Here is a 20,102-nt window from a genome sequence, read left to right as displayed (position 1 = left end):
TTGTATCTTATTTAGCTAAAACCTTTATGTTCTACTTATCACTTAATTAGAATAGTAAATTTTGTTGTATATGTCTTGAGTAGGGTCAAAGTAGTGGGATGTTGATAAATCAAGATATCAGATAGTACTAAAAATAATGAATTTGTGAAGTTTCTCCATCTACTAACTCATATATTTTGAATTAAACATTCTCATTGAAGGCTACAGTTTAAAATGTGTGCTTATTTTTACAAACAAAATATATTATTATGTACCATACCGATTCTCTTTAGAACAACAAGCTTAGGAAATACTTCCAGCAGTTAGGTCCAAATGGTCTACTATATCAAATTAGGCACAAGAATGTTGGAGAAGAGTTCAAAAGTTAGGAGTATTGTTATTCTTGTGATCAGCTGTAATGTCTTTTTTTACAAATGGTATCAATATAATAAGTGTAACCTAGATCACTCTCAAAGTAGACACCTAAGTCCTTGACAACATGTGTACAAGGAAACGGTGACTTTGAGACTTGTTCATGTGCAGTATCAAACAAAAGTCTCAGGAAACTGTGTACGAGGGCTATCTAGAAAGTAGATTACGTCTTGATATAAACAAAAAACAAAGTACCGGTACAAGAAAAGTCTGTAAAGATTTTCAGTACCCATCTTGCATAAAATTAATGGTAACCTAACTTCTGCATAACAATTACTTGTAACAAACACCTTGAAATTTGAGAAAAACTAAGTAAAAGTTCTGTTATTGTGAATCAGCAGTCTTTAATCTTCTCATCAACTTCAACATCACAATACTTGGCCATCCACTTTTCTCATTATCATGCACATTAGTTCGGCCATTTTAAAACCTAATGCACCACTGATGCAGTCAACCTTCAAATAATCACATTGTTCCCATAAACTTCACAGAGTAGGTGAAATTTCTCAATTGATTTAATGTGCTTAGCCAACAAAACCCATACTAGACGGCACTTAATAACTCACACGAATTTCAACTGCGTCAAACATTTTAAACTTATTCTATAAAACAACAAGGAGCGGAAGTTCCTTCTTGATTTACAATAGAAGTTGCTTACTAGCACAGCTGGATAGCCACTGAACAGAGAAATGGCTGTCCCTAATGGCTACATAGCGAAACATAATCTACTTTCTGAATAGCCCTTGTATTTAGTTGCTTTTATTGAGATATTTTCATCACACCATGTTTTAATGTAGTTTTTTGGAGGCACATGTGGTCTATTTTTAAAACAATCTCTTTGTATGATTTTTGCATCATCAGCAAACATAAGAGCTTACACCTGGACTTTTCACTACATCGTTAATAAAGTGTAAACAATTTTGGTCCTTGAACGGAGCCTTCAGGCACTCCTGACAACTGAATGAAATTTTTGGATTGTATAGACCCTTCTCTAACTGCTATAGAATGATCCATCAAGTACTCGTTGAATCATTTTAATAGAGAGTTTAAGATGCTATATGCTTTTAGTTTAACACAAAGTACATTCTTCACGGCTAACTTTGATAAAATCTTTGGCAAAGTAGATGTAAACCAAGTCAACTTGGCTGCTTCGTTGAAAGTCTGGTAACACGTAATCCCTGCAACTGTAAGAGAAGATTTGATGATGTGGACTTTCCTGCAATGAATCTTCAGCCACTAGGTTTTAAAAAATTAACCTGTTGCTTTTCAAATTGCTTGAGTCCCTGAGGTTTAAAATACTTCAAGGTTTGTTTTTAGGAAATTACTACCGTTATTTAAATCGTTCTTTTAAGCATGGTCCTCTTCTATATGTTCTTGAAATTAAGTCAGCTACTCTTAACATGTTTATGAAGTTTTCATTTGATGGGTACTTAAATGCCTTACTTACTTGAAATTTATTTATCAAAAAGTATAGTGATGATTAAAACGTTCAGTATGTCTGAATTTGACTTACGAGTACAATATTAAGCAATGATAAGAATGGTAATTGATTAAAAATATTAAATGCTCTTAATCTGTAAAATAACAGCATTTAAAATAAACATTGTTAAAGGTCATCAATTCTATATGATGAAAGCAAGCCATACTTTCAAGGAATATATTTTTTTGTTTTCAACTTACCAGTGTTCATTTAATTAATGTTAAAAATACTGCAATTAACTGAATCTAAAAAAGCTCAATCATCTCTATTTGATCCTTCACTGAATGTTAAAATAAAAAAGATCAAATCCGTAACATTTATAATCTACACATTATTTAAATGAGTTTACAGCTGTTTAGAAGTTTTCAATTACAGTTGCTGCCACCTCTTTACCCAGCCTCACTATACCAATAGTTTTGGTATTATTTGCAGTATAAAACGAAAACAAGTGGATAAAAAGATAATAAACATACAGAAAATTATTAATTTGGGTGGTGCTAGAACCCCTAATACTAACCCTTATAGTTCATTCATCTCAGTCTTAGTGATAGAAAATGACCTGCATCCCAAATTTTGTACACAGCCTTAACTTTCTCTTATACCCAAGATGCATTTTATGGAAGTATGTAGGAGTCATATACACTCACTAACTTTACATTAGAGAAGGCAATTGATTCTTCTGAAAGAAAGGAAAATTTACATCATTACTGGTATATTATTTGACATAATGAGTTATTGCTTCATTACAAAAGCACTTGTTTTCATTACCTTCATAAATGAAATTATAGGCAATTTCTTATCTTATCTACTTCAAAATCTTACTTGCATAAAAACACTGCACTAAATATTTGTTTAGAAGAATGTCAATAAAATTACCTGATACTACATTTACAGTTTGTTTTATAGAGACCTAGTAATGAATGTTTAATATTTAAAAATGTATTAATAGTACATTATAAAGAAATTAAAAATGTAAGATAGCGTTATGAGTCTTTTCTCTTATGTGCTTTGTGTACAGATGAAAACTTAAAATATGGATTTCAATCTTTCTTTTCATCTATACAATTATATACAAAATCTAATGGTATCTCTGTTTGTGTATCTCACGTAAAAAGTACTGAACTAATTGCACTGAAATTTTACATAGACATTCTTAGGGTCCCTGGTTAGCATATGGAGCTATTCCTATTTAAAAGATCCCTCTGTGTTACACCCCACTAGTCCCTAAAGTTAGAAAAAATCCAATAGAAAATATATCACAGCAAACAAATGTTATTAATTGAAATAGTCTGTTAAATTAAATAAACTGTCTATGTACACATTGTTTTATGACAGCACAACCATATTATGTTTAATTTAACTAAGCAAATAAGTTTGATAGTGAAAAAAGTTCTTGTTTAAATTTTTTCTAGAATCACTTTTGAGCACATAGTTTATCAAAATAAGAAAATGTTGTTTATGAAAAATGTACTTTTGACTGCACATTTTAGCAAATATTAATTATCCAGTGCTTTGTCAGTACTGTAATGCAGATATAAGAAATAAAGCTACCATCAAACTTTTACAATAAATTTTCAGACCGTTATAAAACTCATGTAAATTTAATTGTCTTTTAACCACAGTAGGCCTTCTCAGACCTCTGTATATATTTTCTTGATTGGGAAAACAAGATAAACTTAACACTGGCGTCAGAAATATAATTCACTCGAACAAGAAGTGCTCATAGCCCGTGCATATGAAGCCACGAGGAACTGCTACTTTTTTATATTTTTACATTTTCGTAACAGAAATTTATATGCATACTATATTAAGTAATATAATAGTAAAATTAATTACATGTTATTCAAATCTTAATAACTTTAAACGCAGGACTCTATGCTTTATAGCAAAAACATTGTTTAAAATTAATTACATATTCTTGAAATCTTAATAACAACTTTATGCAGAACTTCTTTAAATTATATATTAATTCCAACAACTTTGTTTAGAGTTTTTTAATGCTTGCAAATTTTTAACAAAAACAAAAATTAAACATCAATTAAAGTCAAAAATATAGTGGAAAAATAGATGTCATAGGTACAATTAACAATGTGTGTATTTAAGACATTTTTATTATTTCTAAGGCTCTTATATAATAAAATCTCAAAATTAAACCTTACTTAAATTCAAATTAATGTGGGACGTGTATTATTCAATGAAATCTGTCTTTTTATAGGTAAACTGTAAAATAAGTGTGTTTATAGGTAAACTGTAAAATAAAGTGTTATGTTTGATGTTAGTAATGACCTTTTTGAAACTGAATTTTCACAAATAAATTGTATTGGTTACAAAGTTTTGTCACAAATGGTTCTCACTCCAGAAAAAGAGTGCAACATCCTCCACTTAGACTCCTCCACAAGTTGTTGACCACACTGGGGTAAAAGACAGAATGTTTCTTGATTACTATAGTATCCTAAACATTTATCCAGAATAGAATTGCATCCAGTTTTCAGTACATGCATAGCCTATTTTTTTATATTTATATACAATTATAAATAAATAATAAAGTATATTTTAAAAAATTACCCTTTTATTGCACTTTGTTGTGCAGAGAAGATTTTACCTGACAGTTACAATTTAAGAACAATATAAAAATACTAGCTGCCGTACATTGATTGGCAGTTTCATTTTACAAATTTAAATTGTTCTAAATTCTACAATTATTTTCAATACTAATTTTATTTAGTACCGTTCATTTTCTTTCATTACATTAATAAAAATACTTTTGAAAATGGATGTATTAGAAAAAGAAGAAAGTTAAAAGACGAAAATCTAATGTTCTACTTTACAACACCTACAATTTCTTGTTTCACATCTTAAATAACCACTCTAGGTAGGTTAATTCAATTTATAATAACCTTACACTTAAATTTTTTACTAACGGAAGTACCATTATTAGCCTACATAGTAAAAATAGTGAAAAAAAATATTCAGGAATTAATCAATTTATCTTGTCAGGCAGATTAATTTTCAACTTGTTTTCAAAATTTCTTAATCTCCAATACAAAATTATTATTAATAACCACCAATAAAATTAACAAAGGAAGAACCAAAGTGTTTTATAATTAAATAACACAACTTTATAACAAATAATAACTAGCTTTATTTTTATAATAATAAATTACGGGTGTTCTTCGTGTTGTAGTGCTACAACTTACAGTTTAAAACTAGAAACTTCGCTCTAGAGGATGTTGCAAGAAGTAGCCATGATTTCGGAAAATGTCAGGGCCAAAATTTAATGAATACACATCACCAGATATAACAAGTCCATTGATCAAGTCATTGAGCTCAGTTTGAACAATTCTCTTATAGGCAGAGCAGATCCTGATAGCATACTTCACTTCTGACTGTGCATTTTTAAGTCCAATACAGTACGATCTTGAAGCTCTTGCTATGACAGCAGTCATAGCATAGATCCTAATCGCAGCATCAGCAAGTCGCATAAGCTCAATTTGTTGGTTGACAACATCTATTCCATAACGTGTGAAAATTACAGTGACTGCATACTGAAGGCGTAGAACACAGTATTCTAGTTCATTTGCAGAATCTTTCAAAGACGGATGAAGCTGTTCATACAGTTTTAAAATTAGCTTAGGATTGTCATTGGCATGTCGTCTAAGTGTAAAAAGGCGCTTCAAATTAAAGTTAGGATGATCAAAAGGATTTCTTAGTTTTCCCACTGTCTCATTCATAGGCATACCTGCATATTGAAGACCATTAAGTGATATGAAAAGATTGGCAATATCGGTAGTTCCATCAAACACTTCCATTGTTCTAAAATCCCTGAAATACTTCTGAGTGATCTCGGAAATCATAAAAGCTCGTCCTCCCATGAGTTCCATTATTAAGTCTAAGCAACGACGCCCCTCTGTAAAACTGAACACTTTAATGATTGCAAGTTCGAGTGAACAGTCTGGATTCTCATATTGGTCCAAGATTAAAGCTGTATGGAATGTCATACTCTCCAAAGTGTATATCGTTGTAGCGATATCTGCTACCTTATCTTGAATCCGTTCACATTCTATTAGTGGTTTATCAAATTGTTTTCTACTAGTAACGAAGTCTGAAGCTAGGCCCAACATGTTTTTCAAGAAAGATGTTGTAATAGCACCTATGTTATAACGCCCACTGTTTAAAATTTGAGAACACATCTCAAAGCCCCTCATTTCCTCTCCAATAAAACATTCCTGTTGTACTGGGGTGTCCTTAAAATGAACTTCGGAGATGTTTGAAGCATTCAAGCCTATATGATCATGTGACTTTAAAACTGTTACACCTGGTGCATCTCTCTCAACTAAAATTAACCTCACAATAGGTATTTTAACACCTGTATGAACTCTAAGTGAACTTCTAGCTAGTACTATGAATAAGTTTGAATTTATCCCATTTATAACCCATTTCTTTTTACCATTGAGAAGGAAGATCTCTGGGTTTTCTTCAGATGGAGCTATATGAACTGACAATGAAGATATATCTGAACTGCTCACATCCTCTGACATACAAAAAGCTGCAATACATTCACCTGAGGCTAATTTAGGCAGGTATTTTTGTTTCTGGTGATCACTCCCATACATTAATAAAGCCTGAACACCAAGATGGTTATGAGAATACAACATGAGAGCTATGTCAAGATCTTTAGCAATGATCTCACTTATTAGTGCACTTTCAACAGCGCCTTGGTCACTACCACCATATAAGTTAGGAATAGTTTGGCCAAATAACCCTAAATTTTTCAAACTTTCCATTATTTCATTAGGGACCATTTTTAAAACTGATAGTGCATTAGAGTCAACATTATTCTTAAAGTAATCTTTACAGGGTTGAACTCTTTTCTTAAGTTCTATAAGAGCCTCCTTATCCAGTTCAGGATACGTTAACATTTCTATATCAAATATACCAAGAAAAGCATTTTTCATAAATGATGGCCTTTGTGGTTTTTTTGCAAATTTTAGAGATGCTCCTGTCTTTTTAGCTTTTACAAGCGACTGGTCTGAGAAACATCTTATTATGTTCCTGGTTAGTGAGTTTATTTTGGTTAAACTAATAGTTCCTTTTGTTGACAACATTTTCAAATCAGCTCAGTATAAGAGTCACCAAGTAGTTTAACTTATAACATTTTGCACTTGTATTTATGTAGAACCATAACATAACACTGAAACCCTATACTTGAGTAAGATAATGTTCTTAAAAGAATTTGATTTGAATAAAATGATTCACTCTGTAAACATTTTACTTCACACTCAATAATAAAAAATAACGATGTATGGTTATATTTTAAACGTTCATCTTCATATAAAACAGTTTTAACCTCAAACTTCTCAAATGCACATGCATAACATACAAAAACATTGGTTTTTCTTTTTTTCTCTAGTTGTTTGCTCTAAGTTAATAGGCTTTGGGAAATTTCATGCTGCTTTAACGTACTACTTAATTTTTGCTGTGCTAACTCTTTCTGTAAAATTTATAAAATGTAAAAGTTATCAGTTTTGGCAATATAATACTGATATTGTATTATTAGTATGTGACAGAAAACAAACATTTTTTCCTAAACTACAGTGTAATGTTCGTGACAGGAAAGATGAGAGTACCGGGGTCTATTTAAAGAAGAGATGTAAGAGTCTGGTAAGGATTTAGGATAACTTCTCGTCAGGGCTCCCTAATCCAGCATTCCTAATCAGAAAAGGAGGATCTCGGATGAAGCACTGTACCCAGGTTACATTTATGTTGAGTGTGCAGAGTGTTACTTTGTTTTAAATACATTTCTTAATTGAACATTCAAGTAATTCTTAAAAAACTCTAAATCATTTGACTGGAAGATTTCAGCCAAGCTTTAAACAGTCATCCTATACTTATATCTAATTAATTTAAAACATTGGCTTCTTGCATGGTCATAATATGTTCTAAAATCTCACTATGACCTAAAGTACATCTCAGTCACAATAGAGTGAACTGTGTATTGACCAATAGTTAATAGGTTTTTATTTATAATGGCGTAACCAACTCTTCATCTTAGACTGTTGGTTATTTCTCATCTTTTGATTTAAATATTTTTGAACCGTGTATATTTTGGCGTCGAGTCAACATCTTTTTTATACCATCGATCTTTATTTACTCCTATAAATAGATCTTTACATTTTTAGTAGAATAACTGTTTATGGTATGCTTTGAAATCGTCAATTGAAATATGTAATTGTTCATTTTTAGTGCCATCTTTGATTTCCTCTTTTGCTAATTTGTCAACTTTTTCATTACCAGCAATACCTATATGACTAGGAATTCACTGTAGGGTGATATTTTCTTCAAGTCCAATAACATTGAGAAGATTATATTTTGTTTCAAATGTCCTTCGAAGTTGTTTGTTATAATGTTGTTTATTGCTGTTTGCGAGTCTGTTAATGTAACAATGTCAGTAAAGTCTGAATTATAAATACATTCAATACATTTTAAAATTGCTGTTAGTTCGGCTGTATAATTCGAGGAATATATCTTTAATGACTAAGACTACTAAGTATTGAGCAGCCGGAATATAGAATCGGAATATAGAAAGCAGAGCCAGTACTTAGCCAGGTATGCATCAAGTTACCGAAAATGACAGTGTAAATTATTTTAAGTCAGTTAATAATTCAGTAAACTGAGTGGGAAAATAGCCACAGTGACCAAAAACAAGACAGCATCGCCTAAGAGCTGAGGCTTAACCAACGAATTATAATAATGGAACGCGCTCTGGGCCGGAGAAACTGAGCCGAAATCTTGGGCTGCGTTCCGAGCCTGCAGGCGCTGGAAATGGGCAAGAACTAACTCCGTCCATATGGCAGGCATTATAGTAATGATCTTACATCATTTTAAAACGCCTTCTAGACTTAATACAATTGTTAAATACTAAAATTTATTTATTATTACAAATGTTAGTAGCTGCTTTTTACCGTGGATTTTTATTTTTAGTTAAAAAAACTGATTTTTGTACAATATCAAAATAACTGAGATTTTGACTTTTATTTTTCTTTCAAAGTCGGAAACAAAGATTACAGGCATTAAAATATTTCCCAGGTGAAAAAAAACAACTTTTTATTGACAGTATTTTATTTCAAATTAAACTACATAAAATTTACAAGCATGACATACTTAATCTATGTGTTAGAAAATAAAATTATTTTGACCAATTTTTGCCTTATTTCTAAGTTGGATTTTTTTTATAATGTCAAAAGTTTTCTGTTTTTTCGATGTAACGAGATATTATTTAAAAAAATAGTTTTAGTCCCAGTTTTAATTAAAAATAACTCGTGGCTTCCAGTAAATTCGTCAATTTAGAAGTGGTCGCATTTGTTTGAGATAACTAGAGCAAATAACAATATTTTACAATTTTCAATGCCGTACATCATCACTTGATCTACTTAATTTACCCTTAGATTTAAAATCAATAAACAGTTAATGTGTTCTAAGATCAGCATCATTGGCATGGAGTACAGAACTCGGTGAGTTCTTGCCCACTTTAAGCGCCTGCAAATCCATGGATACACCAGTAACGCACAGCTGTGTGCGACCGGAAAACACAACATGTGGCTTATGGGCAGTGCGCGTTCCAGTAGTATAGTTCGTTGGGCTTAACAGAGCATTTTTTTTTTAAATTAGTAAACAGCTGGATATATTTTTTCACTTAAATAAAGGAATGTTACACGATGTTTGAGTCACGGACAAACCATATTCACTCATTGAGGACCGAACTTTAGGCCTACCCTATAGCACCGCAAGATCTCGCCAATTGTGCCACCTTCAATCGTTTCGAACAAAGACAAGTGTAATAAGTCAGTCATTGTTGTTGTCATGTTTACTTCACATGTCAAGTGAATTAAACTTGATAATTTAGTTTCGTTTTTGGTGTTAATTATTGTGATGCATTACTTCACATTCAAACTGTTAATGAGAGACAAACTGTGAGTTTATTTGGATTTCTTATTGGATTTTGTCTGGTTTTCAGTTGGTCGCTTAGTGAGAGGTTAGGTTATAGTGGTCAGTCATTACCCCGGTCGAACTTTGGTGAAGTAACTAGAGCTCTTTGCTGTAGATTTCCCAGTGATTTGTATTACTGTAAATTATTAATGTATTTCTGATTTCATTTCCTTCTGTGTACGGGGCCTTCTGAGCTCCACCGAGACGGAAAATATGAAGGTACAGAGAGCTGTCCACACTATTATTGTACCCTATCATGATTACATGGATAGTTCTACTTTAGAACGCAATGAAAATAAACGAAAAAGAGATATAGCCCTTTTGAGAATTAGAACAATAACAAAACCTTACCAAACTTTAAACAAACATTTATCAAGAGATATTACAAACCTGACAATCAAGGACCTTTTGAAATTATCATTCAAGATAAAGAAAAAACGTAAATTAAACGCATTTACAATAGGTAAAATAATCAAGAACCATTAATGAAGACATTGAACACATAGAGCGTTCAGGAAAAAATCTTTTAGTAATATGTAAAAACCATAAGGCAGCTAATATCGTAGTAGATTATCAATATTTGTCCCGTTACAGTGTTTTTGTACCCTCAGTTAGAATATATTCTATAGGAGCCATTTATGTAGAGCGAGAAATATCAGCGAGTGAAATCCTTGCAGATACAGAAAGTGAGGTGAATATTATTCAAGCTCATAGGATTTAAAGACGAATTAAAGGCGAACTAGTTCCTACATCTTTTGTAAAGGTTACTTTTGACACGGACAGACTACACGAGTATGTTAAACTTAATTGTGTTCGAATGAAGGTAGGTACCTACATTATACCTGTTGAGCAATGTTTTCGGTGTTTTGCCTATGGACATGTAGCAAGTACTCCCTGTACTAATAATAGGCTATGCAGAAACTGTGGATAGAGTTTTCATTCAGATGAATGTCAAACCTCTTTAAATGTATTCATTGCTTAGGTCCACACACCAGCATCTCTAAAATATGCTTAGAACATACCCGTCAAAAGAACATTAAGGATAGGATCAGTTCAATGAAAGAGGACTATCACACGTCTAGCAAGTTGTCCCCATGACATATACAAAATCAGAGGTAATATTGTAAGACCTAACTCTTACGCTACTGCCACCAAAATCCGCACATATTAAACTAACTTTCCTTTGATGATAGAGCTTCCATTGATTAAGTTTAAATCAAATAGCCTATTAGAAACCGCCAACATGTTCTCGCCCCTAACTGAAGGTTTATAAAGTCAAAAGAAGCTTAACAGCCAAAACAGTGAGAGTAACTATAATGTTACATATAATCCCTCAGAGATAGGCCAACAAAAATCATAGGATAGGCTATAAAAATAATAGCTATTAGCCCAAGGACTTACATCCTAATCGTATTAGTGGTAGCATAACTAATACAGTAGCTAATTCAAAAACACCTACGGGTTTTCAACCCAGCAAAATTGAAGTCCTGACATTAGAAGTCCTGAAGAAGAAGGTGAATAAAAAAATAGAGGAAATACGAATGAAACTTGAAACCACACCTATTTCATTCACGTCATAAAAACAAGTTGATGATTTTTTTGGTCCCTTTTAAAATGCGGGAGAATAATATAAATACAAAGACTAATATCTCCATTGACAGAACTTTGAAACAAAACACAAATAAAAGTGCCATTATCGGACATAGTTAATCTTCTGTAACTGTTAAACATTTGAAATAAGTTAAATGTATTTCAGTGGAACGCAAGATCACTTAAACATAAATAGTCAGAACTTAGGCACACAATTACAAAGCATAACATCCATGTGTGTATGATTCAGGAAACTTGGCTAACAAATCAAGATTACATTAAAGATAATATGTACAATATTGAAATGGAAAATAGATTTGATGGATACGGTGGTGTTGCAGTTATTTTACATAAGTCTGTTACATAAATACAAAAATATCTAGCTACAACAACAATGTAATACAGTTAATCTGTATTGAAATAACTAATTTTAAGAAACCTATTTACATTTACAATGTGTATTGTAAACCTTCAAATAAAATTGAAAGAAGTGTTTAGCAACAATACTTACTCAATCAAGATCGAGGTTTTACACTATTATGTGGGGATATAAATGCTCATCACCCCTTCTGGGGAGCAATTACTCCTAACACACGAGGAAATGATATTTTTCATGAGTATAACAATTCATTATTTAGTTTACTTAATGATCACAGTCACACTACAATGCCCTCTTAAAATCATCAAGTTTCTACCCTTGATTCATATTTTGCATCACCAAATATGCATGCTTTACTGGAAAAATGGGAAGTATGTAAGGACTCTATGGGTAGTGATCACTTAGCTATAAGTATACAATTTAATATGTAAAGTCTTACATTTAAGTCCGATTTCAGTAATATTAATAACAATAAATTTAATTTTAAAAAATCAAACTGGTAAATTTCATTAAGACTATCGAAACAAAAAGTAGGGAGCTACAACCAATCTCTCCTGAACATAAAATGAGTGAACTCTATAATATTATTACACAGTCTGGTGAAGTATCTGTTCCCAAAGTTAAAACTCCCATAAATAATTCAAGGCAAGCTTTTTCACCAAAACCATGGTTAGACATTTGTTCCCGGGCGGTTGGCCATAGACGGCTAGCATTCACTACATTCAAGAAACAAATGAATGCAGTTAACTACCGTGCATATCAAATAACTCAATTAAAGGCTAGAGAAGAAATCCAGTTGGCCAAAAAATTTAATTGGGAAAAATTATGCCAAGATATTGGGGAAAAAAGATCAAGTACCCTTGCTTGGAAAATAGTGAAGAATTTAAAAGGTAACAATAGGTAGTATTAATCATAATGACGCTGTTATAAACAACAGCGAGGAATTCTGTGAGGGTTTCATGAAATACATAATTCCAGACTATGTACCCCATGTTAATGAAATGCAATGCATCGATGTGTGTGTGTGTGTGTGTGTGTGTGTGTGTGTGTGTGTGTGTGTGTGTGTGTGTGTGTGCGCGCGCGTGTGTGTGCGTGCGCGCGCGCGCGCGTTTGTAGTGATACAATATATGCATGGTGACCACATAACTGGTGATGTGTTCTATTTTTACTCTTAATAGTTAGTTGTAACTCTTTTAACGTAAAGTTTGTTTCTAAAGGGCCATTTGTTGATTTATATAGGTAGTTTCATTTCGATGCATTGCATTTCATTAACATTGGGTACATAGTCTGGAATTATGTGTTTCATGAAACCCTCACACAATTTTATATATACATATGTACAATTTTATATAATACACAATTTTATACATATATTTGTACACACACACACACACACACACACACACACACACACACACACACACACACACACACACACACACACACACACACATTTATTTATATATATACATACATTTCCAATAACACTAAGTGTATTTTAAAGGAAACTGTATGTATTTATCTACATATCTTGTAATTATCTTCGGAATCGTATACTTTTCAATATATATTGAAAAGTGAATTACAAAAAAAGTACGAACAATGTATTTTTGGAAGCTGGCCTCCCACAAGCAGTATACTTGAAATTTGAATCCAGTGCCCCACAAAAGACAAAACAGTTGAAAAGACTTCGTAACTTATTGTCATGGAAAACTCATCTGGACAATACGAGTTGTGTGTTGGTCAAGATGTTTGTGACTGCTTGTCTGGTTGGCGCGTTTATATTAAACAAAAGGCATGTTGAAACAGTTTTTATACAATTACACATTAAATGTTTGGCCTCGCTCGAGATGCTTCGGTTTTACATGTATTGATTAAGATGGCTATCTACAGAAAGGCCGAGGTTTTTCAAGAATGTAATTTTGTAAGCTCTGTTTCGACACGGTGTGTATCGGAAAGTTCAGGTGTTGACACCGGCTCTATTAGGTTAAGAACTGATGTTTGTCTAAACTGATTGTAGATACTACAGATTTGGTATATTGATAAAGTTATGGGAAGTAACATATTTTATATGACACTTTGTTAAATTAAATTATTTGTAAATTTATGATAGAATTTGAAGTAATTTCTAATAATATCTAATCCAATATAAATAATATCTAGAGTCCAGTTTCAAAATGGGTCTTGTCCACGAAAATTTTTTTTTGAGTTATGCACAGATTTGGATTCTACAATTAGGAACGGACTACATTTTAAGAAAATTATTTGGTTTCAAAAAATCCTTGTCCCATTTAAATTTGCTATTAAGAACTACATGTTGTTTCAAAGTGGGTCTTGTCCTGAACTGTGTTGTTTCAAACAGAATCATGTCCACTGTGTCTAGTTTTGCAGCAATATTAACCTTGTCCTATTTAGCAAAGATGGCTAAATGGTTGTTTTGGATCAAAATTGAACCATGTCCAAGTTGTAGTTTCTTGGTTTACTTGCTGTATTTTCGTCATAAAACTCAGAATAGGTTTATATAGTTTAGAAATATTTTAGTTTAAAAGACTGTTTGTTTGGCAAACATGACTGTTTACTTCACAGGTGATATTGCTTGTTTGTTCATTACACATTTACCCATCATCAACCCAAGTGGACACTGGTGATTATTTATTTACAAAACAACTAAGTTAAATATTGTTTACTATCGAAGCAATGGATAATCAAACTAATACTGTGAAACCTGTTCCACCTGGATCGGGGAGAAAGAGGAAGAGAAACCCTGAAAAATGGAAGCGATCTACTGAGAAAAGAAAAAGGTATGTTTGTGCTTGTATTTTAGGTTAGGCCTTAGTAGTTTGGGTAGAAACATATTAACATGTTGAGTACTGTTTTGATGTTCTGGTATTTTGATAACTTCACCTGTCTTAACATAACATTAATAATATTGTAAAGAACCTATTCCAATTAAACTTTACCTAACTATAACCTTCATATTCTAGTATGCTTTGTTAGACATTCTACATCATGTGAATTGAATCTATTGTTTCAGATACTCTTCAAAAGGACTTCCAAAAAAACCTGTCTGTATCCACAGAGGGACACATCAATTCGAATGCAACCAATTCAACATGCAAGACGTTAGAAAGTTTCATGATAAGTATTATAAAATTGCCAAAAATGAAACGGATATCAAGGAAAGACAAGACTGTTATATTTTAAGATACATAAAAATCAAAACTCCAAAGAGGTCAAGACCTAGGACTCAGCATGGATCTAGTAAAAATGTGACAGCTAAGTATTATGTTCCACGATATCGCTAACAAGCAGGAACAGGTCTAGTTCAGGTATGTCAACAAACATTTCGTTCTATATCAAATGTATCCAACTTACGAATCCAGAGACTGCTAAAAAATCAGATGAATGACATGAGATCCACCCCTAAAGAAAAAAGAGGTGGTGACCGAAAAACTGTTTTTTTCCTTAATGACAAAGTGTTAAGAGCTTTATTGAAAAACTTGCAGCATGCGAGTCACATTACACAAGGGCAAAGTCTAAGCGCCAGTACCTTCAAAGTGACTTGTCAGTACGCAAACTTTGGAGAATGTATAATAATCAGGATAACTTAGATGTAGCTCTGAAGGTAAAGTATGGCTATTTTAGAGATATTTTTGTATATGACTACAATGTCAGCTGTGGTACTCCAGCTACTGATAAGTGCTCACGTTGTATTCAGTTAATGAAATGCTAACAGTGGCTGAAACTGCAGAGGAAAAAATGATCTTATGATTTCTTTGAGAGTGCACAAACTGAGAGCAAAAGGTTTTTTATGCTCTTAAAACAGAGGTTAGCACCTATGTAACTTACTCGTTTGACTGCCAAAAAATATGGTGCTACCAAAAATACCAGACCAACAATGTTACTTTAGTAGACAGTTTTATGTCTATAATTTCACCAGTGTGAGGGTTCTTCAAAATCCAAACAAAAGATAGAAAACACATTCACATATACTTGGAATGAGATCCAAAGTGGAAAGGGGTCTAATGAGATTGTATCTTATGTCTATGATCGTCTTAAAAATACAAATTTTGAACCAGGACAGTCAGGTGTTAAGACTGTTTGCGGATGGCTGTGGAGGCCAAAACAAGAACTCCATATTAATAAGGATGTTACGCAAGTGGCTCCTTGAAGAAGCGCCAAGACAGGTCAAAAGTGTTTCCATATGTTTTCCAACACCAGGTAACTTTTACCTGCCCCCAGATAGGGTGTTTGGCCGCATTGAAAAACGTGTTAACAAAATTGAAACTATTATTAAATCTGAAGAATATCATAAAGTATTTTCTGAATTTGCTACAGTCAAAAAACCAGAGGATGGTTTACAGTTTTTACAAAGGATGGAAAAACACTGTCGCACAAGTTTTGAAAAAAACCAGGAAAATGGCATTTTAAATTTGCTCCAACAAAACGATTTATTTTAATTCGAAGTAAAAGTGGAAACATTCTACTTCGAGGGGAGTTATCTTACAACTGCGACACAGGCACACCAAAAACTGTAACACAGCCAAATAAAAATCCTGGTCATATCAGTCAAGAAAAAATTGTTTTAGGTCTTCACCCCAAGCCTGCAAAAGCTAATGATGTAAAGAAACTCCTGGAAAACATTTTGGGCCTAATTGGAATGATAGGCAAGATTTGGACTTTTATAAACTTTCCCTACACACCGAAGGACAAAGAGAGGAGACTGAAGAAGAAGAAGATGAACCCATGGATGACGTGGAAATGATTGTATAAAAATGTTATTTTTCATGTATATAATTATTTTAATGTGTGTTAATAAATCAAATTAATATAAACAGAACAAGTACTTTAATGAAGCCCCTGTTTTTAAAACATTATCTACTATTTTTTCTTCAAAATGGGTCTTGTCCCCTACTGTTTGCAGCATAATGAGTCTTGTACCTGGCGTTGTTTCAAAATGGGTCTTGTCCTTTCGTTTTGTTTATTTTTTGCATACATTTGGCATGTTTTAATGATTTTTGTTTATAAAAAGAATGTATATGACACTAACCTAAATACCTAGTACATAACCTATGCTATCACATCATTGTTACATGGCGAAACAGTTTTTGATCGATAACGCAAAATCAAGTTGACTGGACAAGACCCATTTTGAAAATGGACTCCTCATATATTAAAATACAGTAATAAAAATTCCTTAAATTTGCGTTTTATAGTAATGTTCAGATCTGAGCCATAATTGTCAAGTTCAGCTAAAAAAAGTTAACACTAGTCTTGCCTGAATGCAAATCATGTACTTAAATTCTATAAATCCTGTTTGTATAAAGTATGATTTAACTACGATTAATAAGTCCTGTTGCTAAAAATAACCATGTCTCCTAACAAAAATCCAATTTTACTGTCAACTTTACCCACATTGAGCGACATAGGCTACAGATGAGTCGACCAATTCCAAAACTCACTAACTCCACTTTCCTAAATTTTACAGGATGAGCAAAAAAACTATAGTGGTTAAAGTATAACACTCAAAAGTAATTATTTTATTGTTATGAATAATAAATCCTACTACTAATTGGTTTTTAAAACAGTAAGAAATTAAATGTATTTCTTTTGTTGAACTAGAAAACAACAGTTAAATATTGGAGTTAGAGAGTTTTGGAAATGGAGATTGGTATTAGACAGTTTTGTTGCAGTACGGGTTTTGATTTAGGTAGTTTTGTTGCAACATTGTGTTTTAGGGCAACAAGGTTGGGTAAATATTATAAAAACTTGTAATAATGAAAAAATATGTATTTAAATTAAACAATTTTGTATGCAATTAAACTTAAATACATTTTGTTGTTTTAAATTCATTTTACAATGCAAAGTTGCCCTCTAAGATTAAAACTTCATCCTCCATTGGATCTTCATGTTCATTAGGATCATCTTGATTAAGTTCCTGGTTTTCCCCATCATTGGTAGTAAATAGATCAGCGTAGTACCTAAGAAACTCCAGTTGATCCCATTGTTCCCCATAATGTTTTCGTAGTAGTAGTGTTTTTACATCCTTAACTTTTGCAGGATTAAACCTGAACAGAATTTGGTTTCATCTGGGGGTTTATGTTTCTCAGACTACAGCCTTTCTTGGCTATTCCTCTGGACGCTCCCTATATCGTTTTTATAGGCTACCTCACCCCTTACTAATCCATTTCCTTTTTTGCCTCTTGTTAATATGAATCGTTTACAAGTGGAAAAACTTAAAGTGCCATTGACCCTGGCTTCTTTACTGTTGATCTGCATACTTCCATCCAGTTTTCAACATCAAAGTCCAAACCTAATTCTATTGACCGTTCCACTTTCTCTAAAAATGTCTAAAGTATGTGTTTGGATGGGTGATGCTTTCAAACTTTTCTGACTTTTCTCTCTATTACCCCAAAAACTATATCGGGTGGGATGTAAGAATGTCCTGGAACCGGATTAGTGAATTACAATTGTCTTAATGTGCTGAGGTGCTTTAGTCAATAACCAGTTTAGTAAAGCTGTAATAAGAATGGTATTTTTATTTTGTCCTCCAGCACCATCTGCAAACAATCTAATTGTATGTACATTTTCTGGATAGACTGTTTCTGATAATCGATGGCGAACACAAGAAAGCTATTTCGCTTGAACCTTTCGCACCTTCCATTTCAGTCCAAGCATAAATGAAAGTGTTTTCAACTGTCTGCTTTGACAGAGAAGAACCGAGACACATTGTAAAATTATATACATAAAACTGTCGTAAGAAAATAAGCAGCTTGATCAGTCAACTTAGGAAAAATTAGATTTTTTTTGGCAGTCGAAATGAAAACGTGATTGTCCCAGCCTCTTCAGATTGCAATAGCTCAAAAAACATCTTACCTCTTTTTTTGTGAACTTGTAATTCTATTTTCAGTTTCCCCTTTTCTTCAAATCTACCACAGATAGAATCTTCTCTTTCAGCTTAAGACATTGAGAACACTGGTCTGTTGCTGGTGACCCAAACCCTACATTATAATTCTCTACAAATATTTTCCTAAAGTACTCATACTTGACTTTAAACTCATTTTCAGTAGTGTTGTTGTACGATTTCCACAGACTAGAGATACTTAAATGACTTGCTAGGTACTGCCGTCTGGATTTCCCTCGGCAATAATGTGACTCTACAGGTTGTAGAGCCTCAATAAAGGTTTTTACTTTGGATAGTTTTTCCTCAGACTTTTTAGAACGATGGTCTCCACCTCGAAGTTCTTTTGGCGATTCGCCAGTTTGAAACACAAGACGGCTCAATCTTTGTACTCTAAATTTTGAAATATTTAAAATATCTAAAAAAGCCTTTTGGCAAACTTTTACCAATTCACTTCCTCCTTCATTGCGGTATGATGGTATGAAATATTCAATAGCCATACCTCTTTCAGAAGAATGAGGACCTTGAAGCCGATGTCTTTTTGGAACTTTTCCTTTGGCGTACCTCAGTATAAAATTGATCTTGGTCAATTTTATTGCAAGATTTGTAGAACCCCTGATGAAAACGTCTTATGTCCTGCATATTAAGACGGGAACAGTCATAACAGTGCTTGGATCCGTTAGCTCTTTCACGATGTCCACAAGTTGGAATATTTGGGAATCCTTGAGCGGAGTGTCTGAAACAAATCATATTCCGTAAGCTAATTAAATAACCAGTATTTAAAACAGAAATAAAATACAAGCCGATATCATAAAAAACAATCAATGCTGTGTGAAAATGTTAGTGTACAGTTAAAGGGTTTTAGGTTATGTCATCATTGGATAAACTTACAAATTTAAATTATGTTGTCCTGTAATAAATATAGTTTAGCTTACCTCTTCTTTTTTGTCCTTGGTTTTCTTCCAGTTATCTACTCTTCTTTTTCTCTTTCTCGTGGAATTGTCAGGCATTGGTTCAAACATTACCGCTTTGTAATAAGGTTACCTCTGGATCAGCCATATTGTACAAAACAGAAATAACTAATGAAGTAAACAAACAATTTCCCAAGATGCACTGCTGTACAGTGTAGCCAATATATAAAACACAAAATAATAACTATTTGAAGGAACTGCCCACTTTCTGTTTGAAGAATATGTTGCCAATGACTATCATATGATTAGGAATTAGTCAGTTTTTGTTGCAGTACTGCCTTGAAGTGTGCTAGTTGAAGCCTGGAGTTAGAGAGTTTTGAAACAGTAATGGAGGAAGATGAATTAGCGAGTTTTATTTCAGTAAAGGGATTGGATTTAGAGAGT

General features: G+C 32.8%; 1 protein-coding gene across 1 annotated transcript; it reads right to left on the bottom strand.

The window, feature by feature from the left end:
- Window positions 1-5,009: 5,009 nt before the first annotated feature.
- On the bottom strand, window positions 5,010-7,275 carry LOC124353994 (complex I assembly factor ACAD9, mitochondrial-like). Its single transcript, XM_046804103.1, has one exon. The coding sequence runs from the start codon at window positions 6,994-6,996 to the stop codon at window positions 5,098-5,100; it is 1,899 nt and encodes a 632-aa protein (XP_046660059.1). The 5' UTR covers window positions 6,997-7,275; the 3' UTR covers window positions 5,010-5,097.
- Window positions 7,276-20,102: the final 12,827 nt, after the last annotated feature.

Source organism: Homalodisca vitripennis, chromosome 2 (assembly GCF_021130785.1).
Source record: "Homalodisca vitripennis isolate AUS2020 chromosome 2, UT_GWSS_2.1, whole genome shotgun sequence".
NCBI lineage: Eukaryota > Metazoa > Arthropoda > Insecta > Hemiptera > Cicadellidae > Homalodisca > Homalodisca vitripennis.
Note: the sequence above shows the minus strand (reverse complement) of the source record. Positions and strands in the feature narration are given on the sequence as shown.

Bases quoted from the DNA above. Each gene is read 5' to 3' on its own strand.
- LOC124353994 (XM_046804103.1), bottom strand. From the start codon at position 6,996: ATGTTGTCAACAAAAGGAACTATTAGTTTAACCAAAATAAACTCACTA.